The 26957-nt window shown below is 37.8% G+C and overlaps 1 protein-coding gene across 1 annotated transcript in view; it reads left to right on the top strand.

Moving 5' to 3' along the window:
* Window positions 1-26957, top strand: part of wdfy3 (WD repeat and FYVE domain containing 3) — a 77843-nt gene that overhangs the window by 33421 nt on the left and 17465 nt on the right. Inside the window, exons 13-42 of the mRNA XM_077231331.1 lie at window positions 275-358; window positions 2182-2353; window positions 3155-3369; window positions 5146-5258; window positions 6736-6970; window positions 8713-8813; window positions 10399-10617; window positions 11410-11591; window positions 12405-12636; window positions 12832-12992; window positions 14029-14140; window positions 14341-14531; window positions 15035-15187; window positions 15941-16014; window positions 16721-16882; window positions 17150-17244; window positions 17550-17670; window positions 18027-18244; window positions 18412-18602; window positions 19299-19433; window positions 19718-19897; window positions 20027-20260; window positions 20458-20557; window positions 21249-21409; window positions 23440-23669; window positions 24339-24448; window positions 24592-24774; window positions 24973-25130; window positions 25228-25305; window positions 25502-25729. Coding sequence (XP_077087446.1) covers window positions 275-358; window positions 2182-2353; window positions 3155-3369; window positions 5146-5258; window positions 6736-6970; window positions 8713-8813; window positions 10399-10617; window positions 11410-11591; window positions 12405-12636; window positions 12832-12992; window positions 14029-14140; window positions 14341-14531; window positions 15035-15187; window positions 15941-16014; window positions 16721-16882; window positions 17150-17244; window positions 17550-17670; window positions 18027-18244; window positions 18412-18602; window positions 19299-19433; window positions 19718-19897; window positions 20027-20260; window positions 20458-20557; window positions 21249-21409; window positions 23440-23669; window positions 24339-24448; window positions 24592-24774; window positions 24973-25130; window positions 25228-25305; window positions 25502-25729 — 4828 coding nt within the window. The remainder of the gene's footprint in view (window positions 1-274; window positions 359-2181; window positions 2354-3154; window positions 3370-5145; window positions 5259-6735; window positions 6971-8712; window positions 8814-10398; window positions 10618-11409; window positions 11592-12404; window positions 12637-12831; window positions 12993-14028; window positions 14141-14340; window positions 14532-15034; window positions 15188-15940; window positions 16015-16720; window positions 16883-17149; window positions 17245-17549; window positions 17671-18026; window positions 18245-18411; window positions 18603-19298; window positions 19434-19717; window positions 19898-20026; window positions 20261-20457; window positions 20558-21248; window positions 21410-23439; window positions 23670-24338; window positions 24449-24591; window positions 24775-24972; window positions 25131-25227; window positions 25306-25501; window positions 25730-26957) is intronic.

Genomic DNA, 26957 nt, shown 5'->3' with positions numbered 1-26957 from the left:
TGGGTTTTTGTTAGATTTGCATGATCTGTAGTTCTTCTGAGTTCTATGTGCTGTGTCCTGAGCTGTAATTCAACAGGAACTAACTGCCTTCCTCTCTTACTCTTTTCTCATTTCTTTGTCTCTCTTAACCTCTGGCATTGCCTTGCTGCACACGCTGGGTGTGTGTGGTTTGGACCTGCCGTTTGTGTTTGTATGGCTGTGTGTACGTCTGGTCTGTCTTTATGTTGATTGTTTGGTCGTGACTCCGCGTGTCCGTGTGTTTGAATCGTTGTAGTCGTGCCGAGCAGGTGCCCCCCTGCTTGACTCACGAGACCTCGCTGCCCTCTCCTTGGGGCACGCCAGCAATCGCCAGGAAGAGGTACTGCTTTCTGCCACCTCTTCCTTCTCTCCCTCTCTTTTTCTGTTCTGTCCTTGTCGAGTGACCGGACCCATTTTTCCCAGTCTGTTTCCCTTTCTCTTCCTTCCTTTGTTCATTTTCCTCTTACACCTTGGTTATTTTGTTTCTGTCCTTTAAAGGGATTGTATTGCCCCAAAATGAAAGTCAGCATTTACAGTCATCGTTTACTGTAGGGATGTACTATATATTGGGACCTTATCGGTAATCCGTCGATATTAGAATTTTTTTATTTATCATATTGCACATAAATACACTACCATTCCAAAGTCTTGGGTAAGTTTAAAAATAGTTTACTTAGTCTCTTTAGATCACCAAGGCTGCATTTATTTGATCAAAAATGCAGTTAAACAGTCATATTGTGAAAGATTTTTACAGTTCAAAATAACAATTTTTCTATTTGAATATATTTTAAAATGTAATTTATTCCTGTGATGACAAAGCTGTATTTTAAGCATCATTACTCCAGTCTTCAGTGTCACATGATCCTTCAGAAATCAGTCTAAATTATGCTGATTTGGTGCTCAAGAAACAGTCATTATTATCAGTGTTGAAGGTAACACTTTACTACACTTACTAGTAATAATAGATTATGCACAATTACAACTAAAACATGCACAATTACCCTAAACATAACCCTATAGTAAGCACATGTAGGTAATCAATATTACTTAGTAATATTTTATGTAATTACACTATTACAACGTCAACATTTGAATGGTAGTGTAAATCCGTTGATGGTTTAATTAATCATGTTCATTTTCACTATTTTTCATTTTGATTACCTTTAAAAGCATCTAACGCTCACTTAAAGTCTTTAAAAACACTAATAATTTAAGAACGCTGTTCATTGTAATCTTTAGCAGAGCTTAAAATTTTTTTTTTAATATATATTGTACATTATAAATTTTTTGATGCCTAGATATAAGTCCTAAGTGTTATTATTTTCAACTTATTTAGACAAAAGATTGTGTAGAATTTAGTATGCCTTAATCTGAACAGACCTATTCACATGGAATTGTCAATAAAAAAGAATGACTTGAAAAGTGATAAAAAAGGTATCTCTTCCATGTAATTTTCTCTATAACAAGCAACAGAAAATTTAGCTGATCAGATGTATACCTTGTAGCCCTGGCCACAAAGAAATGTCATTGTTTCAAAATCTTGCTCCTCATAGTTGTCCATTAAACATAAAATATGTTATAATTGGCTGTCATTGTGCTGTGTCAGGCTACATTTTTGTTTTCAGTGTGAACAGACAAATTGTTTGTCGTAGAAAACATAGAGCATCACATTGGTTTAGGATACTGTTATTCATCTTCTGCCTCTGATCAGAGTGATTGCCTTCTGCAATTTTCCTCTCACTTTTCCTCTCCTTGATCATCTCCTTGACCATGCTTTCATCTTCCTCTGCACCATCTCATCTGCCGTGTTTTGCTTACCCATAAAGCTTCCCAGTTGCAAAAATGTTCACTCCTCTGGTCGTGCTGACAGCTTTTTTTCAGTAATTTCAAACTCTCTGTGGGGAGTTTTGATTCATAAGTAACATTACATCAAAGCTGATGTTCTTTAAATGGAATTTCAGTGCTGTATTTAAGAGTAAGTTTAACTATGAACAAAAAAATCCTTCTTTCAAAAAGCTGTCTAAGCTTTTTCAGTGTTTTAGCTTTTATCTGGAAAATTATTTGGCAAAGCCAAAATGTGTAAGTGAATTACTCTTGTCAGGCACTGACACTAAGTAATGAGACTAAGAAGAGACATTAAGTGTTCTTTTTCTTTCCCAATAGACATGGCTACCACAGCTCATCCAACTCTGCTTCTAGTAAAGCCATAACGGACCTGAAGCTGCACTTGGGGAATCAGTTCCAGCATTCTTCAGACCCTGTTGTCATCCACCCTGGAGCAGTGCTGGCAATGATCGACCTCCTACCCTCTGTTTCTTCTGACACACAGCCTGAGGTATGAGTTTCTTGTAGACATAGGCTCTGTCTCAAAACTTAGTAAACTGACACATTGTTTGGTGTCTACATGGGAATGCCTAACGCAAAATCTTAATGTTAGCATGTAGCTAGGAGAGATAAGAATGTGTTGCTGAGCTTGTCAGCATCAAATATGGTCATATACTTTGCTGTATATTTAAACTACAGTTTAAAGTTTGCGGTAAGATAAAAAAAATAAAAATGAATACTTTTGTTCAGTAAGGATGCATTAAATTGATCATCTTGGTTTCCACACAAAATATTTAGGAGTTGATGCTCAACTGTTTTAAGCATCAAATCCGAATATTATAATGTTTTCTGAAGGATCATGATGCTTTTACTGTGTTTTTGGTCAAGAGAGTGGTACAGAGAGTATCTAGAGAGTTACATGCTTACAATGGAAGAATGTGAGGCAACACATCGGCTCAAATTTAAATGATATTCTGTGGTAATCGATAGCAAATGTGGCATGCTGATGACAATTTGGTTTGGATGAGAAATTTGGTTTAAGTAAAATTCTTATAGGATATCAAATAAACTAAATATTAAGTCCATATTGGATACTACTGCAGGCCAGGGTTCACCAGAGAATCTGATACACTGATGTTTTTGTTGTCCCTGTGATGAGGATTGTAAGAACCTAATTGACTAGGGATAGCATTCTATGTTTGACTTGTACCACTGCAATGTGAATTTTAAATTTCAGATTTTCAGTGTTTATCTGAATTAAGTGCACTACTAAGTGTCCTGCAGCTCACTTCACCCTTGTTCTGCTCCTTAGCATGCTCTGGACCTGCAGCTAGCTGTTGCTAACATTCTGCAGCTGTTGGTGCATTCGGAGAGGAACCAGCAGATCCTGTGTGAGGCAGGTCTGCACTCACGCTTGCTTCAGCGCTGTAGCTGTGCTTTGGGAGACGAAGATCACCCACTCCACCCACCGCTGCAAAGGATGTTTGAGCGACTGGCCTCCCAGGCCCTACAGCCGATGGTGCTCAGGTGAGTCCAAGTTTGTTCAGAAGATTTTTATTAGAGATTTTTCTTAATGTAATCAAATATAATGACAAGTATATTAACATAACATACCGTAACGTAATAATAACAGGACATTGAGGCCCTCCCTGCTGCTAGTACAATACAATACAGCGTATACAGTACATTTAACAACTGATACAGTGCAGATTAGAGGGCCAGCTCTTTATCCAGTACATCTCAAGGCCTCGGCAATATTTATTTAAGTGAGGAATATTTATGAATAGGTTCTTAATGGAGCATGTTTCTGCCCCCAGCCTTTTATTGATTAGTCTCCCACATGTGAGCTCTTTTGAACTGATTTTTGTTTATACAAGTACCAATCAGTTAAAGTCTGGCTTCACGATTCAGTCTGTTCTGATTCAATCTTATCACAGCTGCACGTTTGCATAAAAGGTAAATGATTAAATTTGACGCATCTTAATATTATTCAAAGCTCTCCATGGGTCTCCTCCAAGTCAAACGGATTAGCGATTTCAATTTTCCGCATGGCTGGTCAAACGTGATGAAGGATGCAGACTCGGTTCACTACAAAATAAAAAACAAAACCGCAGTTCACTCCAGCTCATTTGAGGAATCAAACCATGCCTTGTATCTTGGTTTAAATGTCATGCAACGGTCATCTCTGGAAAAATCCTTCTGCAAATAGATTTAAAATAATATAATAATAACAATATTTACTATATTTAATAATATCCAAAATACATTTTTGAGCAAGTACATAATCAGCCAATGTTCAAAACTATCTGCTTGCTGTAGCGTGATTCAAAACGGTAAGCTTGTAATAATGTTTTTAATTCCAGTGGTACTGGTGGATTTCCGTGGGAAATTCGAGCATGTCTTTGCGTCATTACGTCAAATCTGTACACATTAAGGAGGAGTCTCGGCTATTAGGCTATATTGCGTGTGAGGATGTTGGAGGTGGAGATTTATAGCCTTTTCTCACAGCACTTTATATAATTAAACTTATTAATTTGATGGCGGATCCAGAAAGGTTCAAACTAAAATCACCTGTGACAACTGGAGATTCACCCGTTGTAAAATTCGAAAGACTTTGGACTTCGGAGTGGCTACAGAAAAAAAGAGACTGCAACCGGCCCATGTGAAAACAAGGATAAATATCAGAAGGGCATTAAATGTATATGTAAATGTCACGCAATGCTGATTGAGAACAATTTGAGAACAAAGTATAATTTGCACAGTTTGACGTGATATGATAAGCGAACGTTAGATTTAATCAGCACGATTTACTGCAATGTCTTTTTTTTCTTAGTTGGTTAGAACAAAAGTGGATGTTACTTACTTGTTCAGATTACATTTTCCAGTGAAAATTCTTATGTTAGTCATACTTCCAAAAAGTTGAATCTGTGATTCTGAATCCACACCGTATGGTGACTGACAGCCTCTCATTCTCCTCAAAACATTGGATTCATCCGCGCTTTGCCGTGCCGAGGCACAACCCACGTAAAGTTAATAATTCCGCGAATAACTGCAATTGCAGATTTCGAACAGAGATGGCGACAAAGAGGGAAAAACTACGGACTGCAGCTTTAACTGATTAATATGTATTGTTTATTAATATGCGTTGTTGTTGTTGTTGTTATTTAATATGTTTTTAATTGCATTTATTTTGTATTATTTACAGTCTCTGTCTTAATCTATTTGATTATGCTGGAAGATCAGGCAACTGTTCATTGTGTGGGTTATTGCTGTCGCTATAAAATGTTTTTATATATATCCTAGGGAATTTTTACGACTAGGGAATCCTCTGAATTGCGGTGCCTGGGACAAAAAGCTCCTTAAGCAGTACCGGGTCCACAAGCCGAGCTCCCTCAGCTATGAAGCTGAAATGCGAAGTAAGTAGAAAAAAAAGAATGCATTAAGACTGTTAGAACTGTCAGTGTGCTTTTGTACCATCCCGTAAACAGTTTGTGTCAGTGTTACGTGGTCTTGTCTCTGTGGTTTCTCTGTGGGCCAGTGAAAGGAGGGACATTACTTCAGGCTTCACTGACTGTGGTCTTTGGTGAAATGCCATCAATCATCATCAAAATCAAACAAAACATTCTCCTCTCGGTCTCCTCGACTCTGCCCCTTGCTGAGAATAATACCCCGTTCAATTGAACAGGGTTTTGCCGGAGATGAGTTCCCAGCTTCCCTAATTACCAGTGAAATTACTTTTCTCCAAGCTCTCCATGTCCAGCGAGTCCTTTTTGAACTTGCTAATTTAAAGGTTTCCTGCTTGCTTAGTAGAAAGTGGAATAGTCTGAGGAATACTGCTGTGTGTCCAGGGTCCAGTGAAAGCAGATATTTTTGTTGGTTATATCCACAACAGATTATGTCAGAATGAGGTTATTTAAGATAACTCTAATTTAAACAGAATGAAAAGATTTTACGGCACAGAAAGTTTCTCTGCTTCTAGAGTGACAAATTTACAACATTCAACACTCACATGCTTTTTATACCTTTAGCATTCTTTTTCTTTTTTTTACCTTTCTGTTTCACTGCTTGAATCTTTAAACAGCATCATTGGGTGAAAGTGAAATGCCATTTATTATGTATGGGAATTCTTGATAAATTGACTGAATATTTTATATAAGGTACTTTCACAAATGTGGTACAAAATAGGCCCTGAAATGAAATGATGTTTTATTTTATTATTATTATTATTATTTTCAACTAATGGCTAGTAAAATTAGATGGGTGCTTCAAAATTTGAGAATTTTGATCGTGAACCTCAGGAGGGCAGACTAGCCTAAGTATTATGAGTGGTTTAATTTCTATTTTCAGTTAAATTAATGTAAGATTCAAATTTTTTCCCTGTTACCAAAATTTGAGACATTCAGTGTTGGGTAATAAAAGCTTACAACCGTGATTTTCTTGTTTTCAATAAATAAATAAATAAATTTAAATAATTAAAATATTATGTTACATATTATATTTATGTAATAAAATATATAAAAATTAAATAGACAAAATGTGTTATATTTATTAATAAAAAGAAACAACCATTTTCACTACAGACATTTAATCTGATGCTTTTCATGCGATGTTAATGTTATATAGTAGTTTATCAAACATATCTAACAAGAAACATAAGATTTGTGCCTCTTAATGTTTCTTTAAAAAAATATAAACCGCACATATTCCTGTTCCTGATTATGTGGTTTAGGTGAAGTATAAAGTCACTTATACTAACAGAATTAACTGTTATCTATGTTACATCACAATTTACCATTAACTAATAACCATTTCTAAGTAATAGTGTAATACTGAGCGAGCAGGAGAGTTTACGGGACCAGCCTAATTGTACATTTGACCTTTTTGCACCTCCAGACAGCATGACCCTGTCCATGGAGGGTTTTGGGCCGGATAGCGTGTTCACAATTAATGAGGACAATAGCCAGTACCGGATCAGTCGAAGTCTGGTGCGATCAGCTGAGGGCAGCACTGTGCCCCTCACCCGAGTCAAGTGCCTGGTCTCCATGACGACGCCCCATGACATCCGTCTCCATGGATCCTCCGTCACACCCGCATTCGTGGAGTTCGACACGTCATTGGAGGGATTCGGGTAAGGCTGTCAGCGCTAGTCTAGCCTAGCCTAGCCTATCTTTTGAAGATAAAGATTGTTTGCACAGTCACTGTTTGCAGGCAGACACTCATTTAGGCATCAAAGATTTATTGGCTTCAGTTCAGAATGTGTTTATCAGATATATGCGTCAGTCAAACATTTATCTGGTGTTGTGCTTTTAAAAGCTTGACCTAGTTTAAAGCTCACAGAAAACAGAGGCTTGAAATACGCTTACATCTCTGAACGTATCACAGTTCAAAGCGCAACAAAGAATCCACACTGAGCCTCCATCTGTTTCTGTTTAACATAATCCCATTAGGGTACGTGCTAAAACCGAAAATTACAGATCTTTAATATTTCATTTTTTTTCATTAATTATGAAAGCGCAGTGATCATGATTTGTCTTCTTTCCAAATTATTAGCTGCTTAAATGGGAGATTTATGTGTATGAAATGGGTCAACAGTTCTGTTTTTGCACCCAGCAGACATAATAGAGAGACCCACATGCTTCAAGTAATGTTAGTTGTGCACAGATTGAATTTTGTTAGACTCCCAATGGCCTTTCTATCGCTTGAACAATTGTGCAGGAGTTCTACCGACTTGAATACCACAAATTTCCATTAAACTTCCATTAAATGCACAGAAAAATCAAATGATGTGTCTTTTATGTGTCTTAGTCAGGATCCTCCTGTGTCTTTAAATACTTCCTCCTACATCTGAATAGGACATGCAGTTTAGAATAATTGAAGATGTAAAAATCACTTGTACTGGCCCACATTTCATCTTGCGGATGCTGAGAAACCTCTCGTGTGCACACACGGCCCCCATCTGCCTTCATGAAAAATTCATGTTAACACGTTCTGTATTGGGCCGTGCAGACCAGCCTAATGGTGCTGTCACACAGCTCAGATAAGAGCTTTTTTTGGTTATGAGGAGGAGGAGGACATTAAACCCCCTGTTTACATACATAGACTTCTATTGTTTTTATCTTTTCTCTTTTTTAAATAAATGATTAATTAATCATGTATAATCAGTTTCAATAATTATTTTAATATTTTAAATTAAACTTTATATATATATATATATATTTTTTTTTTTTTTTTTTTATGTAAAAAAAATGTTGGACGTCTCTAAATGTTTTCAAAGGGAAGTTTTATCATATGAACTAAATTAAACCCTTCCTCACTTCCGTGGGATGTGTTCATGTTTCACTGTTTTTGGGTGGATGTTTGTATTGTTAGTGTGAAATGGGATGTTTCTTTTTTTTATGCTGCCATTTTCTCAATATTAAAATGAGATACAAGGCTTCCTTTGTCAGGGTTAATTAGCCTCCAAAGGGACTCGTTTAGCTGTTTTGAGTGACAATTGGTGGTTTTCTGTTTCATTTAATGAATGGCAGAATGTTTAATGAAGTAGGAGTCTTCTATTGGGTCGCACCTATTTTCATTATTTGCTTTCCTGACATTTAGTAATATCTGCTGGTGTTTGAATCAGTTTTATTAGTGGATGGTTGTAACCGATGTACTATAGTGCTGTTATGATGAGCACACACTGTCATTGTTACATAAGGCATGACACCCACAAATAAACATCCACATCTCCTCTTTATGCAGAATGTGAAATATTCCCACATTTTATGACTGTTACTGAGAGAAGAGTGTGAAATATGTGAAATGTCTGAGCTGCTGGGATTCCTGGTAAATTAAAAATATTTTTTTTAATTTTCCATCTTCTCTTTCCAGCTGTTTGTTTTTGCCTAGTTTGGCCCCTCACAATGCACCGTCAAGCAATGCCAACACATCTGGAGTCAGTGACGGGGCGGTGGTCAGTGGCATGGGAAACGGTACGTACTCATAAACACACTGTCCCCCAACCCCCATGATTTGCATAACGGAAATCTTTATTAAAGGGACAGTTCTGTCTGTCTGTCTGTCTGTCTGAATAGATTTTATTATATATTAGAATATACACTTTAAATTGTAATAATATTCCAGATAGTATAATAATAAAAACACAAAAAGAGGCACAAAAAAAATGAAAGACCGGTAAATAGCACCGGTATGTTGCCATGGACAATGATGATATATAGTTTATCAGTTGTCATGTGATTGATCAATCAGAATCAAATATTCCAAACACCTGCAAATCTAACATTCTTGAGTAGGTTTTTGAGTTTACAGACGTGGGAAGGCAAATGATGGCATTGCAGCTTGACTAGAATTTTCGAAGCGTCTTGGCTCATGACAGGCGGGAGGTAGAGGGAACTGGAGCACAGCACTGTGACGGAATTTTAGCAAAGATGGTGGAGTCTAGAGAAAAGAGGCAAACTTGACAGAGCTTGGCAGAAATTGTTCGTGTGCCTTTGCTCCTGTTTGAGCACCACCGGCTCACAGCAGCCCTGAGTGGGTGTACAAGTGCCTATGTAGTATTAATGAGGTGATTCAGGGCTCGCTGCCTCTCCATCTCTCTCACTTCCTCTCTTTTTTTATTTTACTGTCTCTCTCTCGTTCATCCTCCCAATTTCCTCTCTCCCTTGTCTCCTCTCTTCCCCCCCCCCCCCCCTCTCTCTCTCTCTCTCTCTCTCTCTCTCTCTCTCTCTCTCTGTGTTGAATGTAAATGGATGATTTCAGTATTTATAGATAGACTCCTGCATCATATCCTCTGACCTATTTTTGTCGATGACATCATAATTTCTTCCTCAGAGAGTTTCATTCAGATCCCCTGCAGTCTAGTTCATTTTTCCTGTCTCTCTTCCAGGGGTTTCCTGGGTTTAGGGTACAAGCCAAAGTGGATTTAATGTAACCAAGAAGCTTAGGGTGTATTTTCAAGAATCTGTGCTTGATAGATCATTATGCAAAGTCCAGGGATATTTATTCAGTGAAGATATTGTACCATGTAAAAAGAACAATTTTAACTTGAAAATAAATTATGAAAATAATTATGAAAATTCAAAACATGTATTCAACGGTTTTCAACATTGATCATAAAAAGCAGTGTTTCTTGAACGCCAAATCAGCATATTAGACTGATTTCTGAAGGATCATGTAACAATGAAGACTGCAGTAATGATGCTGAAAATACAACTTTGTCATCACAGGAATAAGTTGTATATTGAAATGAAAAACATTATTTTAAATTGTAATAATATTTCACAATATTACTTGTTTTACTGTATTTTTGCTAAAAAAAAATTTTTTCGAAAGTGGTCTCAGACTTTTGGAAACCCACTGTATGCTTTGTCTAATAGGAAACACTTTAAAAATTCATCACCTGTTCAAGCAGCATCAGAATTTAAAAGTTTAATAATTTAAAAATTATTATTCATATAGCATTGACTGTTGCTACTGTTATGTATCATTTTATATTCAAATGATGCAAACAGAGAAAGTAATTCCTTATATTAAATATCCTCATTTTCATATCTCCAGGTGAGCGTTTCTTTCCACCCCCGTCTGGCTTGAGCTACTCGACATGGTTTTGCGTTGAGCGCTTCAGCACGCTACCCCAGAGTCACCCTGTGCGTCTGATCACGGTGGTGCGACGGGCCACCTCATCTGAGCAGCACTACGTGTGCCTGGCCATTGTTCTGTCTGCTAAGGACCGATCTCTCATTGTGTCCACCAAGGAAGAGCTGCTTCAGACCTACGGCAAGTGTTTCTTACAACTTCCTCTTCTAGCTCTTTAGTCAGCAAAGTTTTAATGATGTGGAATGTTTGTGATTTAGATGACCATTTCAACCTCTGTTCCTCTACGCAGATTAAATAAGCTTATTAAAGCGTATGTTTAATGCTGTTGTTTGTGAACACATTAAAAAAATTATTAAAACATTTTAAATAATAACTTAATAATAAGTCCCCCTGTAGTCAATGATTTTATCCTTTAAAACTCATCTTTGATCACTAAAATGACATATTTAAATGTTTTTTTCCTTGAAAATGGAAGGCACCGTGCCTCATTTAGTATACACGGTTCTATGAATATGCAAATTAGCCCCGACTCCACTCACTCGCACCAGCTCAGAGATCCACTCATTGACGATCACATGTTGACTTGATTTGTTACAAGGTAGCTTGTGACGTCAGAAACAACACTATTTCAAACCGTGATTTTGAGACTGTCTTTGATTCACTGCGGTTTTAAAGAGAAAATACTCAGCAATGGTGTTGTCATGAATTTGTACAAGGGTTGTCTTAAACTATATTAAAAAACACCATATAGACATATAAACAACATTAAAAACTTGATTTTCACCACAGGGGGACTTTAAATATTAATTTAGCTTTTTGATGTCACCACACTTTTGCTTTGCAGGCAAACTGTTAGTAGACAATTAAGACATTTTTATGTAGCACTTAAGAGCCTGTTCCTTCTGAAATGCAGAGGAAAAGTTCCTTTGTCTGTGGTTAGTGTCTTGACATCATTTCCTCTCTCCCTCGCAGTGGATGACTTCAGTGAGGAGTCCTCCTTCTATGAGATCCTGCCCTGCTGTGCTCGCTTCCGCTGTGCTGACCTCATCAACGAGGGACAGTGGCACCACCTGGTGTTGGTTATGAGCAAAGGAATGCTGAAGAACAGCATGGCGACTCTGTACATCGATGGCCAGATGGTCAGCACGGTGAAGGTGTGGCCCAGCTCGTGATGTGGACACCTTTGTTTTGTTTTGACTTAAGGAATGGAAAACATTACTGTGTCATTATTATCTTTTATGCACAAAGGTCATATTTTTTAACTCCAAACTGGTGTTTTGGCAAACCGATGAACCAAAACATACTTTTTTCTTATCTGTTCGTCACACACAAATCATATGCTGGGTCCAAAATTAACACTAAGCAGCATACAGGGGGGAAAACCTCAGCTGTTGGCTAGTTACATTAAGGGATTTAAGTCTTAAGGCTGGAATACACTTTTTTTTTTCTGCCTAGATATTTCCCCGTTTTAAGTCTGGATCAGATTACATCAAAGCCAGTTTGCAAATTTGAGTTGACCGATTGTACAGATATTTGCGTAGTGTATGATGGGTACAGGCTTTGATGTTTTAGCTTCATACTCTGAATCCATCCAGTCAGAGTATAATAAACATGTTTGATTTTTTTTTTTGTTGATTTTAAAACACATATTGTAGCAATGAGGCACCTCATTCTGTGCTTTTGCTTTTCCATCTTCAAACCATGAACCGTTCAAACCACATGAGTGTCTACACTAGGAAAGCAATCAGATCGAATATGTTTCGACTACCTCTGGAAGTGATCGAAAGTGGACAAGCTCAAAACGTTTTAGACCCCGTTTACTCCTGTATTTAGCATTATAATATAAAATATAAAAAAATTAAATAATAATTGTAAAATAGCATTTGAAAAAATAAATAAAATGCCCCGCCCTGCAAACTGATATGGTTTCTCTCCTCTTTTGTTTCTCATTGTGCTGGTCTTTGTAGCTGCACTACGTTCACAATGCTCCCGGTGGCTCCGCCTCCACAAACCCACCTGTGATGAGCACGGTGTACAGCTACATCGGCACGCCACCGGCCCAGCGCCAGCTCTCCACTCTGGTCTGGCGACTGGGGCCCACTCACTTTCTGGAGGAGGTGCTGCCTGCGGCCAGTGTGGCTGCCATCTATGAGCTGGGACCCAATTATGTCGGCAGTTTTCAAGCTGTTTACCTGCCGTGTAAGTACCTGTTGTATCACACTAGGTGGATAACTAGAGACTAAAAGTAACTAATCTTAAAAGTAGATTTGTATTGTAAATGAATGGTTGTTGTACTGATTAAATATTTTAACTTGCATGTGTTTAGAAAAATGCAGGTATTAGTTGCTTGTTGTGGCTTGATAATAGTGCCAGGGTTTCCTGTCATATGTCTAGGTAAAGACTCAAAGACTGAGGCTGTGCCGCCCTGTCCAGTTGCATTGGTCCCTGAAGAGAAGGTCTCCTTCAGTCTCTTTGCTCACTCTGTATCTAGTCTCACTGTGGCCAAGATAAGAAAGGTCTACAACAAACTGGACAGCAAAGCCATCGCCAAACAGGTAAGCAGTCTTACCCTATTTCTGCATCTTAATGCTAAAATTATATATATTTTTAATGCAATAAATTTTTTTTTTTTTTAATTGTTACGATATTTCTTTCCTTTTTTTTTACAATAAACAAGCCAATTTTATTTAAATATTAATTTAAACATTGATAAATTAATGTAATGAATTAAAACAATTAAATGAACAATTTAAAAGTTCCCATTTTGTATTACATTTGATATTTTTACATTGAACTTCCTGTTCAAATTAAACTGAACAACCAAGAAGTAATCCTGGCTGTAAGCAATATTGTTTTTTTTAAATGTAATTTATTTCTGCAATTTTCAGCATTATTACTCCAGTCTTCAGTGTCACGTGATCCTTCAGAAGTCATTATAATATACTGATTAGGTGCTCAAAAACATTTCTTATTATTGTTAATGTTGGACACAGTTGTGCTGCTTAATATTTTTGTGGAAGCCATTTTCTTTAGGTTTCTTTGATGAAAAGAAAGCTCAAAAGAAAAAAATTAAACAAAAATATGTTACATTTGTCTTCATTGTCACCTTTGGCAATTTAGCAATTTAATGCATCCTTTCTGAATAGAGGATTAATTTCTCCCCCAACTTTTAAAAGGTAGTGTATGGGATGTGCAGAATTTTTTTAATTAATTTATTTATTTTTTACATTTGATGCAGAATTCTTCAGGGTAAATGTTTAATGCAGCTTGTACCGTACTTTACTATTATTGCAAGCTGAAAGCCTAAATCAACAAAAAAAATGTCTACCCCTTGTCCACCCCTTTATTAAAATTAAACCGCTTTTTGACTTATAGACATTTTTTTTTCTTTACTAATTTTATGGGATCATCTGCTGAGTTCTAGTATTGGCCACTTTGTGGCAGCTGAAAGTTAGCCAGAATATTTATTAAATAAACATGCAAGGGGTTTCAGAATGTTCCAATTCTGCAGAACTTTGCGGTTGCGGTGGTAATTATTTGAATTATCTCTTTTGGAAAGCTGCTCAGAGTGAAATTTTCATCCCCTTTCAGCTTGGGGTTTCCTCTCATGAAAGTGCCACTCCGGTCAAGCTCGTCCATAATGCAGTGGGCCATTTAAACGGACCGGCCAGGACCATTGGATCTGCAATCATCGGTTACCTGGGTGAGTGTGTGTGTGTGTGTGTGTGTGTGTGTGTGTGCTGTTTTCATTAGAACAGTGGAGATCTGCGAGGATTTTTTGCAGAATAAAACATTTGAAAAGTTCATGAATGGACAATGGAAAGGCACAGCACAGCTTCTCCAATAAACCAGCCCTTTCACTCAGTGTTCATGTATTTATAGCTGCAATCTTGTTCCATGTAGGTGTTCGCGCCTTCGTAACCAAACCAGTGGCCACCAACCTCCAGTACATCGGAGGAGCAGCTGCCATTCTGGGCCTGGTTGCGATGGCGTCAGATGTAGAGGGTCTCTATGCTGCAGTAAAAGCGTTAGTTTGTGTTGTCAAGAGCAACCCGCTAGCTAGCAAGGAGATGGAGCGTATCAAAGGCTACCAGGTGGGCTGCAATAACAATTACTCTGTGAACTTTGAACTGATGGTGTCCTCTGTTCTCTGCAGCTGTAGCTGTAGAATTTTATGAGCCAATGAGGTGGCAAATTAAATGCTAACAGCGAGTCTGGGCTGTTGTGACTGGTGACATCCAACTGATGTGATAAGTGGGTGTTCATACAGGTGGGGCATGCTGGGATGTGCTGGTTTAAGCATAACAGATGGTGCATTGTTTTATTTCTCTGCTGCTTTAATGGGGTCTGTATAGAGAATGCAATGTTTCATAGAGCTAATGTTGATTGTGGTGTCACTGTGTAAGGAAAATGAATGGCTGGATGTTGGGTTGCAGCCGGTTTTAAACTGATCGGTTCATTGAATCCTGAAATGAGTAGACTAACAAAAATATATCAGATCATTGTTTTGCATGGACCTTCAGTTTTTTTTCTTCTTTCTGTCAGCTTTAGATCATTGCCTGAAAGATCTTCTTTAACTGAGCATCTTCTGTTATAGCTGTTGGCTATGTTGCTGAAGAAGAAACGGCCTCTGTTGAACAGCCATATCCTGCACTTGACCTTCTCTCTGGTTGGAACTGTTGATAGTGGCCATGAGACCTCCATCATTCCGAACTCCACAGCCTTCCAGGACCTGCTGTGTGATTTTGAGGTGCGAAGCTCACACGAGGAGCCTTAGTGGTGCTGTGATTTTTCAGTTACTCTCATCCAGCAGATGTAAAAAAGAATAACTGACCTCTTTTAAACTCCTAGTCAAGATCTTTAAATATCTCAGACTGACATGATCAGTGGCCTTGTCGAAAATTGAACTACTTGTTTCTGTTGTTTCTGGCATAAAAAATCCAATAGTTTTGCTGTTGCAACAGTTTCAGTGGTCCTTTTTTTCACTGGTCACTTCAAGCGCATTCTCTGTGATAGCTATCCGATTGTGAAAAGACCAGGTGTAAATACCCTCCAAAATGCTTTTGAGACGGAGTTAAATCCGATCACTCAAATCACTTCAGGAGGTGGTTCAAAACACAATCGGTGTGAATAAACTTACCAGTGCTGATGCCGCTTTCTCTCCTTTTGCAGTCTTTGATCTTGCTATTAAGTGATGATAAATAAAATGCTGCTTATTTCTGTTGCTTTCGTTTACGTGAACTCTGTTAAATTTGCATATAGCATGGGAATTGAAGATTGGATTTATATTCGTTTGGCTAAAAAACATTTATGTGGCCAAGTGAAAATGGAATCGTTTTAACAAATACACAGTAAAACAATAAAAACACATGAGGTGACCAGTTGTAAATAGGCTCAGTAAGTGGTCTTCAGTTCTGAAACTGTCTTGTTTCAAAAGATCAAGAAAATTGTTTGTTTTTCATGATATCCACTTTTTTTCTCAATAATTTGGTTTTTCTTTCAGGTTTGGCTTCATGCTCCGTATGAACTGCACCTCTCTCTCTTCGAGCACTTCATTGAACTTCTGACTGAATCCAGGTAATCCGTCTGTGCTTCAATTATTTCAATCATTCCTTACTGAATCTTTGATTCAGGGCAATTTATTAAAACCTTTCTGCAATGCAATGTAACTTTTTAACCCTATTGATGGGACCCAGAAGCAGTTATAGAACTACATATGCTCTTATGCTCACCACGGCTGCATTTATTGGATCAAAAATACAATAAAAACAGTGATATTGTGAAATAGTATTACAGTTTAAAAGAATTGGTTTATATCTTACTATATATTTACATTTATTGTCATTTAATTTATTCCTGTGATGGCAAAGCTGAATTTTCAGCATCCATTACTTCAGTGTCGCATGATTCTTCAGAAATCATTTATAATATGATCTGATTTGATGCTCAAGAATCATTTCATTGTTTTTCACATTATGAATGTCTTAATGTTACTTAATTTACTGAATCCTTACTGAATACAAGTATTCATTTCTTTCAAAAAATAGAAAAAAACTTACTGACCTGAACTTTTGAATGGTAGTGAATGAATCGCATGGTATATTAAATGTATCAAATGGATTTTTGAGGTCTTCTGCCATATGTACATCATAGACAAGGGGAGAGAGAGTATGAGAGGAAATCTGATTTTAACCGTGCCTTAGAGCGAGTGATGTTGCTAAATTCATAGACGTTAATTAAACTATTATCACTAACACAGTGTTTTTATTGTTTCTGTTCTCAGTGAAGCTGCTAAGAATGGCAAACTTTTGCGGGAGTTCCAGCTGATCCCCAAACTGCTGCTGACTCTGAGGGATCAGTCTCTGTCTCAACCCACCATCGCTGCCATCGGGAATGTCCTTAGTCTCCTGCTGCAGGGCTTCCCCAACTCATATGACCTGCTCAGGTAGACACAGAGATGTAGACATTTTTAAATGTATGTAAAGAGAAGACTGAATCTGAATCAGAATTGACACAATCAGATCCATTTGATTTTGGACAGTTTCAGTTGCAACAGAATATACTGTGTTTAGAGGCAGAGGTGACTTGAGGTATCTTTTCTGTTGTCTAAGAATTATTTGGATAGATATTACAATAATAAATACATTTTAGACATAATTATATTTTTTTTAAAAAACCTCTTCAATTATTTGTTGATTTGTTTATGGCTAAGGTTTGGGCAGTTCATCTCTTCAACATTACCAACATTTGCAGTCTGTGAGAAGTTTGTCATTATGGAGAACACCAATGAGGAGAAGATCGATAGAGGTTGGTCATCTTTTTTGAAATTTCAAAAGAGCTTAGTATCAAAGAAACATTTCATCTTATCACTCTCTTAACAAATCAGACCCTTTAAATCCAAGCAGCTTTATTTTGTTTATTTTCAAACATCACATTTGTGTGAAAAAAACTTGGATAGAAAATGGAAAATCTGCATGGGGAAGTTTCACCCTTAAACAAAATTCCCAGTCATGCAGATATCAATTGAAATGACTGGATTTCACCCACAAAATGTCACCAAGCAGCATTAAATGTGACCACACCTTGAATCTTCTTCCTGGATGTTTGTCCAGGGGCTGATGATGAGTTTGGAGGCCTCCTGTCGTCCAACCTGATTCTTCTACGTAACAGACTGCTGGATATCCTGCTCAAACAGCTCTTCAGCTGCAAAGAGAAGAACACTGTTAATGCACAGTGAGCGATGCTCCTTATTAAATCATGGGGGGGGGGGGGGATTATTAGACTTCACAGAGTTGCACTGCATTTGGCAGCATCTGTAACATTGTTACCTGAGCCTACTGGTTTAGGGATGATATCTTGGACTGGATACAAATAGAACTAGACACTTCAGATATGTGTCCAAAATTATTTAGTTTGGCGCAGGCGATTTTATTGCTTAACAGTGCACTTAGTGTGTGTACTTTGTGTATGAAAAAATAGCAGAAAACACCATTTAAGCCTGTGGGCATAAAACATTATAACATACATTTGTAAGTTTCGCCTTCATATTAATCACCCTAGCCCTAAATTCTTTCTGTTCCCTCCCACAGAGCATGTGATGAGCTTGTGCGCACCTTGGGTTTTGATTGGTTGCTGATGTTTATGGAAGAACACATTCACTCTAGCACAGTGACGGCAGCTCTCTTGATCTTGGTGGTGTTGCTGAGTAACCAATCCATCCTGAGCCGGTTTAAAGAGGGCCTGTCTGGAGGAGGGTGGCTGGACCACACCGACTCTGTGCTCACTAATAAGATCGGCACTGTTCTGGGTGAGAAGAGACCTAGCCTATATGATCATATTTAATGATTATATAGATGTTAAAAAACAACTATCATTATACAGTAATGATATTTAATAATAATAAGTACAATAACTAAGTATGTAGTATTATAACATAATTTGTGGGCCATTTCTTTTACTCTTATCTCCTTTCAGGTTTTAATGTGGGCCGCAGTGCAGGGGGCAGGTCGACGCTTCGGGAAATCAACCGAGATGCCTGCCATTTCCCAGGATTCCCCGTGTTGCAAACTCTATTGCCCAAACACACCAATGTTCCAGAGATTTACTTCATGCTCATGGCCCTCTTCCTCCAGCAGCCAATCACAGAGCTGCCTGACAGCCTGCAGGTACATGTCAGTATGCAAACCTTTTTTTCCCTACTAATCAAACTTAATGTCTTCATACATATGTTACCATCATATTATAAGATTATGAAGTGTATAAGGAGTTTATTTACCAAATAAACATTTATATATGTGTGTGTGTGTGGATCACAATCCACTACTAAAATGCTTATATTTTTCAAATTTATAATTTCACTTCATACATTTTTTAAATTATTTGTATTATCTACATTTGGGTGTATTATTTGCAATTTGTGTAAAAACATTGAACTGAAAAATGTACAGTTTTTCTTTTTTAGTCTTTTTTACATGTGAACATGTCACCAATTTTCTTTGATCATTAGTGACCCAGAAATATTGCAGAATCTGAATAATTTCACATCAAAATTCTAAAACTGTTTATTTAAAATTTAACCTCAGATCTTTATAGTTTACTATTTACTTTACTATACTATATATAATATACTAGTGTTAAAAATTGAAATTTTCACTTTATCATCCATTTAATCATGCATGCTTGACATACATGTTAACCATCTGCACTTGTTTTCTCTGTGATAGAGCATTGTAATGTCACCACTGTTCATGTTTTTACTTTTTAAATTAATAATTATATTTAATAATAATTTAATGCAATTGAATCATTTATATAATATATATTTAACAATAATTATTGAATAATCCCATCTTCTCACACAGTTTGACCTGGACTCTATCTGGTCGTTTATATTTGGTGTCCCGGCCTCCAGCGCTACAGTGATGGGCTCCATTCACAACATGTGCACTGAAACCGCGTTCCTGCTCCTGGCCATGCTGCGCAGCATGCTAAACCTAGTGAGTCTCCAACATCAGAAATATGTGTACGAGGAGCAACTGTTGTTATTGTGATGATTGTTGCGGTTTTCAGTTGGTAGTTTATCAAAGGTTTTATACTACAACTGATGAAGGATTCTGGATGAATTGGGAAACTAATAACAAACTGATGCTCAAAGTAAAAAATTAAGGAAATGGTAAAATAGTTTATGTTAAAATAATTGATTCCCATGACCACGCCCTTAAAATAAGCTTATAGCGTAAGCTGACATAGTTTTGTATATTTCTCTTTATCTAACCCACAGCCTTGGCAGTCAGAGGAAGAGGGTTCGTGGCTGAGAGAATATCCCATTACTCTCATGCAGTTTTTCCGTTACCTGTATCACAACATCCCAGATCTGGCACCCATGTGGCACAGCCCAGACTTCCTGTGTACACTTGCTGCGACAGTTTTCCCCTTCAATATACGGCCCTACTCTGAGATGGTATGCTCTTGCGCTTTGTCACTGTAACTGGCTTCTGGGACTTTAAGGCCTTTGCGAGTTTGTCCTTTTGATTTTCAAGGTACAATTGAAGGTTATTGTGTAGCTGAAAAGTGTCTTGTTTTCTCTCAGGTGACTGATTTGGATGATGAAGCCAGCTCCCCAACTGAAGAGTTCAAAGCCTTTGTGACAGATACAGGCATGAACCGCAGCCAGTCAGAATACTGTAATGTAGGCAATAAAACCTACCTGACCAACCACCCAGCCAAGAAGTACGTCTTTGACTTCATGAGGGTCCTCATCATGGACAACCTGTGCATGACACCTGCCAGCAAACAAACCCCCATCATTGATCTTCTGCTAGAGGTAAGATCATCTTAGATATCTGCTCGACCACAAATAAACATTTTATTTGTTGCCAGTTAAGCTACAGTATTTCAGTGCATGTAATTCTTGGCTTTATTTTGTATCGTCTTGTGGCACGTTGCATGCTGCTTATTAGAAGCTAATGTGGGAGTGTCCATCTGTTGGGCAGAAACGCTAACTTTGTTCTCTGTCCTCAGGCCTCACCAGAGCGCTCCACCAGAACCCAGCAGAAGGAGTTTCAGTCCTACATCCTGGACAGTGTGATGGAGCAGCTTCTTGCAGCAGATGTTCTGTTGGGTTAGTTGCCACCCCCAATCGTCAGGTTTAGCTCAGGGAATTGCTTTGGTACAATGCTTCAGCCAAAAATGATAATACTGTCATTTAATACTCAATCTAATTTTGTTCCAACCTCTGTGGTTTTTGATGAAAGTGAAGATCAGTCACAATATATGTAGAAAAAAAAAAAAGGTCTCGATTTAACATATTTCAGGAATGTCAAGTCATCTTGTACCTGCTGTTTGAGAACCACTGCCATATTTGAATGTACCTAGCACAAATTAGATTTTATAGCTATGACAGATGGTATGATATTCAAAGAGTAATGATCTAAATTTTGTCTGTTTGTTATATGGGTTCAGATGGATTGTAATATAGCTCAAGTGTTATACAAACTACGTTCATGGTACTTTATTAGTTCTTTGTCTCATTTTTGGGTCTCGACAGCCTCAGTCCCCCAAAAAGAAAAAAGTCTAGTTGTTTTCATTTTAGAAAAACATTCAGGGTTTTGGATGTCATGAGTGCGATTAAGTGAAAATAGATATTTAATTTTATTCGTTTAGCTGCCAGTGTGCCCCTGAAGCTGATGGTGACTTCTGTGACCCCTGACTTCCATCACATTTCCCCTTGTTCTAATATTCCCTAAGTAAAAATGATATTAACCATTTCTTCATTGCAAATCTTTCATGTTTGTGGGTGTTTCCTCCAACAGGTGAGGAGGCATCATTGCCCATAACGACAGGAGGAAGTTACCAGATTCTGGTCAACAACGTCTTCTACTTCACCCAGCGTGTGGTGGATAAGCTGTGGCAAGGCATGTTCAATAAAGAGTCCAAGCTAGTGGTGGAATTCATAGTTCAGCTGGTCACCCAGGTGAGTCCAGTCCTGTGACCTCATAATAGGGCTTAACCTCCAATTATGCTTTCACACCGCCTACATCATAATAAGCACACTTGTTCCCATTGCCAAAATGTCTCTAAGTAATTATTAATGGAAAATCAAAATTAGGTGATACAAAGGCATGGTCTTGCTGTAACATTTTTGGCTACGGATAGTTCACCCCCAAAAAAAATTCTGCCATCATTTATTCACCCTTGTGTCGTTCCAAACCCGTAGGACTTTCATTCATCTTCGGAATGCAAATTAAGTTATTTTTAATAGAAATCTGTGCCAATTCTATCCCTCCATTTACAGCTACACAACTACCGCTTTGATGCTTCAAAAAGATCTTAAAGAGATCGTAAAACTAATCATATGAATTTAGCGGTTTAATCCAAATTTTCTGAAGAGACATGCTGTATACAGTATATAATATGGCCAAATGCATTCCATACAAATTAGTACTTTAAAGGTGCAGTGTGTGATTTTTAGCGGCATCTAGTGGTGAATTGCAATTGGAATAACAAAAGTTATGGTGGCCGACAGGAAAATGTGTCATCGTCTGAGACAGCAGAGAGTAGCCAGTTCAGCAATGAGGTTTCTTTACAAGGATAAATTAAGAAATTATGTTTACTTAATTATTCAGTAAAACTATGTTATTGCGAATATTATTGTTACTTGTTCATCATTGTGTCAGTGTTTTATTCGCTGAACTAAGCTTGCTTCCTTGCACGAAGAGCAACATAGTAACGAAACGCGTTTGTCCGTTTAGGGCTACTGTAGAAACATGTCGGCGCTTTTCAATGTAGGGGAATCCGCGGTGTATGTAGATAGAAACTGCTCATTCTAAGGTAATACAAATATAACGGTTCATTAAGTAAGCTCTTTATACACCACTGAAAACTTCTTTTTCAAGGTAGTGACGAAACGCGCTCGCGCTACCTTGAAAAAGAAGTTTTCAGTGGTGTATAAACAGCTTACTTGTTTGTTCGCTGTCGGCTACGGTAGAAACATGACGACACTATATGTCGACCTCCATAGAAGGGGGTGCCCGTGGTTATGGAGATATAAATGTCTCATTCTAAGGTAATAAAAACATAACGGTTCATTATGCAAGGTCTTTTATACACCACCGAAAACAGTTATGGATCTTATATTGCATTTCTGTCAATAGATCATCAGAAATATTACACATTGCACCTTTAACGGACATGTCTTAAATATATACTATCAAAAGTTTGGGGTCAATACGAATATTTTCTTGAAAGAAATGAATTTATGTTGCAGTGACTCAAAAACTTTTACCGTAATCATTTAAGAACAATCTAAATGACCCACAATGTGATGTGATGTCATAACCATCCATCCATCCAAATATCACAAGAGTAGCCTGTATATCAGCACGGCTGTAATTCGGCCATTGTTAATCACAAGCGTGCTGATATAGTGCCATATTGCACGGCTACGAGTGTGATATTGCGTTTACACAACATTTTGACGCCACGTGTGTAAATAAATAAGAAACAACAAAGGAGTGTCTTTAAAAACTCTCTTTTGTGTGTAATTACTTCCTTCTGCTACAGATTCAAATGTAAAGTTGACAGTTTAACTGTTCAGCCCGACCCTCCGTTACTAATTGTAAAATGTCACTTTAGAACTAGCAACGAAGGGCCGCCGTGTTGCTTCATTGAAGTTTATTGTATTATGTAGAGGAGAATTTTAGGCGAGAGATGGACTATAAACGAGTGCATTACCTGCATCTACTGTAGCTGATATTCTTCTGGTCAATCTTAATCAGTTTCAATGTCTGCTGAGGAAAGCGGTATCTTTGTCTTTGTCCTCGTCTATAAACATTACAACTTTCTGTTAGTTTGACAATGCTGTCTCTCTCTCTTTTTTCCCTCTCTCTTTTACACTTCTTATTTGCAAGACTTTTGCTGCATTCCTATGTGATTTACATGAGTGGTGGTTTCTCAACAAATCTCCTTCTCTCATTTCTTCTGTTTTTTTTTGTCTATCAACAGTCTAAACGCCGATCACAGGGTTTGTCTCTGGACTCAATCTACCATTGTCTAAACCGAACAATACTTTACCAGCTCTCACGACCACACAAGACTGTCCCGCAACAGGTCACCCTGCTGGATTCACTTCGTGTGCTGACGGTAAACCGAAACCTTGTGTTGGGACCCGGCAACCATGACCAGGAGTTTGTAGCCTGTCTGTCCCACTGCTTGATCAACCTGCACACGGGGAGGTGAGAGAGACACGGGGTCGTGAGATGTTTTTAGGCACTTTATGTGAAATCAAGGGTTTATGAATTTAGAGCGTATGGATGGACATGCTAGTCTCTCGTGCTGTGGTGTGACATGCAAGGAGTCTCTGGTTCAAATCCAGACTTTTGTATTTTTCATTCAAAATTCATTTAGATGAACAGTTGTGTGCTGACAAAAATAAATGGAATAATAAAAACAAATAATACTAGATTAATAGACTGTGTGTATATATAAGCAAGCTGTGAAGCAAACATACATTTACGTTCACGTTGTCATGGCTCTGCATCTAGGCTGACTCAGAAGTTTGGCTTCAGAGAGACTGATAAATGAGAGCATCTCAGAGACAGTGAGCAGAATTACATTATTGTGCAGTGCTGATACTCTGAGCCTCTGAGCTCTGCTGACGCAGGAAGATCAATAACTTCAACTGACTTGATTTCGAGTGTCTGATGTGCTGAAATGAGAGTTCATTATACTTACTGTTTGTGATTTGGCATTCAAACTCATAGTATTGACTGACAGGATGAATGCGTCACATGATGTAGCACTGATAAATCATTGGCCAAAAGACCCTGGTGTCTTTATATGTATGAGAATCGTATGCTGTATCGCCGAGCCACAGGTCAGTTCTCTTTCATGTTCTTTTACAGTAGTGTGGAGGGATTTGGTCTGGAGGCGGAGGCCCGAATGACCACCTGGCATGTTGCAGTTCCTTCCGAGAACGAGTCGGACAGCGTCCAGAGCCAGGATGTTAGCGAAGGTTGTTATTTTTCTGACATTTCTGGGGGGGGTCTGTGCTGGATTAAAGCATAGACTTTAATATCTTAAACACTTTTGCAAACCCTCATAAAAGCTATTATTAATATCTAGCTTATCCTGTCCTTCTTGTTTTGTGTGTGTTAGGTCGTCAGTTGCTGCTCAAGGCAGTGAATCGTGTGTGGACGGAGCTCATGCACAGTAAGCGACAAATGCTGGAGGACATTTTTAAAGTGTCTCTACCTGTCAATGACAGAGGACATGTGGACATCGCCACCGCCCGACCTGCTCTAGAGGAACCTGCTGCTAAAAGCTGGCAGAGCCATCTGGGTGAGGAAAACGTCCAGTCAAACACGCTCAAATGTTTACTTCATAATTCCATCACATGTGCAGATTCTTTCAATTTTTATTATCAGCGTGTTGCTTTCACATTCTTTCCTGTGTCTATCTTTGTCACTCTGCTTATTTTTTTCTCGACCTGTTTTGTGTTTCTCGTACTGTGTTGAACAACTTCTTTTTTCCTTCTAGTCCATGAGAAGAAATGCATCAGCAGGGGTGAGACTGTTGCCCCAGCGAATCAGTCCAAACTGTCTCGAGTCAGCAGTGGCTTTGGTCTGTCCAAACTGACCGGCTCCCGTCGCAGCAAGAAGGAAAGTGGAATGAACAAGAACAACCTTTCCGCACAGGTAACTGACAAAACAACTTTCACAAATGTGGAAATGAATAAATCTTTCGGACTTGCACAGGCAGTTTGTACTCACATTTAGTTTTGACTGTCCACAGGAAACCTTCCAGTGGATGTTCACGCACATTGCCGTGGTTCGGGACTTGGTAGCAATGCAGTACAAGGAGCATCAAGAGGTAACCTGCACAATTTCAAACATGTATAGAAAGGTTGCATAGATTATTTTTAGAACAATAATAATTGGTTAAATGTTTTACATGGGGTAGTCGTCAAATAAATGTTTTCCCAAGCCGATTTGTAGTGGAATGACTAATAAAATAAAAAAAATAAAATAAAGATGTTTGTTCCATATATGCATTTGTTTTTTCACAGAGGCAGCAGAATGCACTGAAGTATGTGATGGATGAGTGGGCAGGGATTGAATATGAGCTGCTTCGGGAAAGGGGTCTCTGGGGGCCTCCTATTGGCTCCCATCTGGATAAGTTTCAGTTGGACATGACCGAGGGACCCTGTAGAATGAGGAAGAAAATGGTTCGGAATGACATGTTCTACATTCATTATCCCTACGTGCCTGATCCTGAGCCCAATGCAAGTACTCAGGTTAGTTTGTGCCCTTCTTACACCCCTTTTGTTGTAGCTTCTAATTAATGAGGTACCTGTAGTGTATTTTTTTTATCTCACATAAGTTTTGGGACAGTACTATATCGTCGCTGTCAGGCGGAAACCTTGTATCTTTAAAAACTATACTTTTCAGGATTTTTATTTTTATTTTTTATAATTAATCACTGTGTTGTCAAAGTTGATATTGTGGCTTTATATATGGTTAGACACTTGCATGAGTCATTATATTATTATTATATATTATTCCATTTTTAACATTTTACCAAAACTAAGCTCAAATGGTGTTACAAGGTTTTTGACCAGAGAAAATTTAGGACATACTGTACGTGTTTTGTCCATCATTAGAATGGCCACATCTGAGGTAGTAAGTGGATTGCCATCAAATTACAGATTATAAAGTTTACAGTGACTATGTGGGGACATTTAGACAACATCTTGTGTTATAAAAGAAGAGCTACACACAGGCTATTTAAGGCAGTATTGGCAATGACTCGACGACAAATGCTAGACTAAGACACTCCTCTTCATTCCTCAAATACATAAAACATTAGCCTTATTTACTGTATGTATATATATATATATATATATGTATAAATGTGTGTATATATATATATATATATATATATAGTGTTTCTTGAGTAAAAAAAAAAAATACCTCGCTGTAATTATTCAAAGAACCAGTTCTTTATTTACTCTAGCACAGCAAACAAGCAGAGACGGCCCAAACTGCTTTCTGCACTTCATTTACGATAGAGGCGGGGTGGAGTTGTGAGGTTTGAACCTACAGTTTGAGGATCCAATGGAGTTACAAGGTTTAGTCACAAGCTCTTTTTAATACTTTTCATTGGTTAAATATTTGCGAAACCCACAGACAGACGTAAAGTGTAACCAATAGTAATGATTTATGAAACAATTTTCAAATGACGAAATACTGTCCACCTAACAGTGATGATATGCTACATGTATTATTACATTTAGGTAAAATACAAGTTGTAAATTACATCCATTAAAAATTATGTCCATTTAAAATGACATCCATTTGTTAATAATAATGAAATAATATTATTTAATCCTATTTGTTCTTATTTATTTTTTAGTCAGATTTGTGGTGAATATAAGTAAAGTTAGAGATAGTCATCTACAAAGATTTCAAGTTTTGCTTAAAAAGAAGCTAATTTTGACTGCCCGAAATAGAAAATATTTTTAT

This window comes from Siphateles boraxobius, unplaced genomic scaffold, assembly GCF_051911475.1.
Source record: "Siphateles boraxobius isolate OS27281-9 unplaced genomic scaffold, OSU_SipBor_1 16, whole genome shotgun sequence".
NCBI classification, from domain to species: domain Eukaryota; kingdom Metazoa; phylum Chordata; class Actinopteri; order Cypriniformes; family Leuciscidae; genus Siphateles; species Siphateles boraxobius.
The sequence above is the reverse complement of the archived record's forward strand: the minus strand, read 5'-3'. Positions and strand labels throughout refer to the sequence as shown.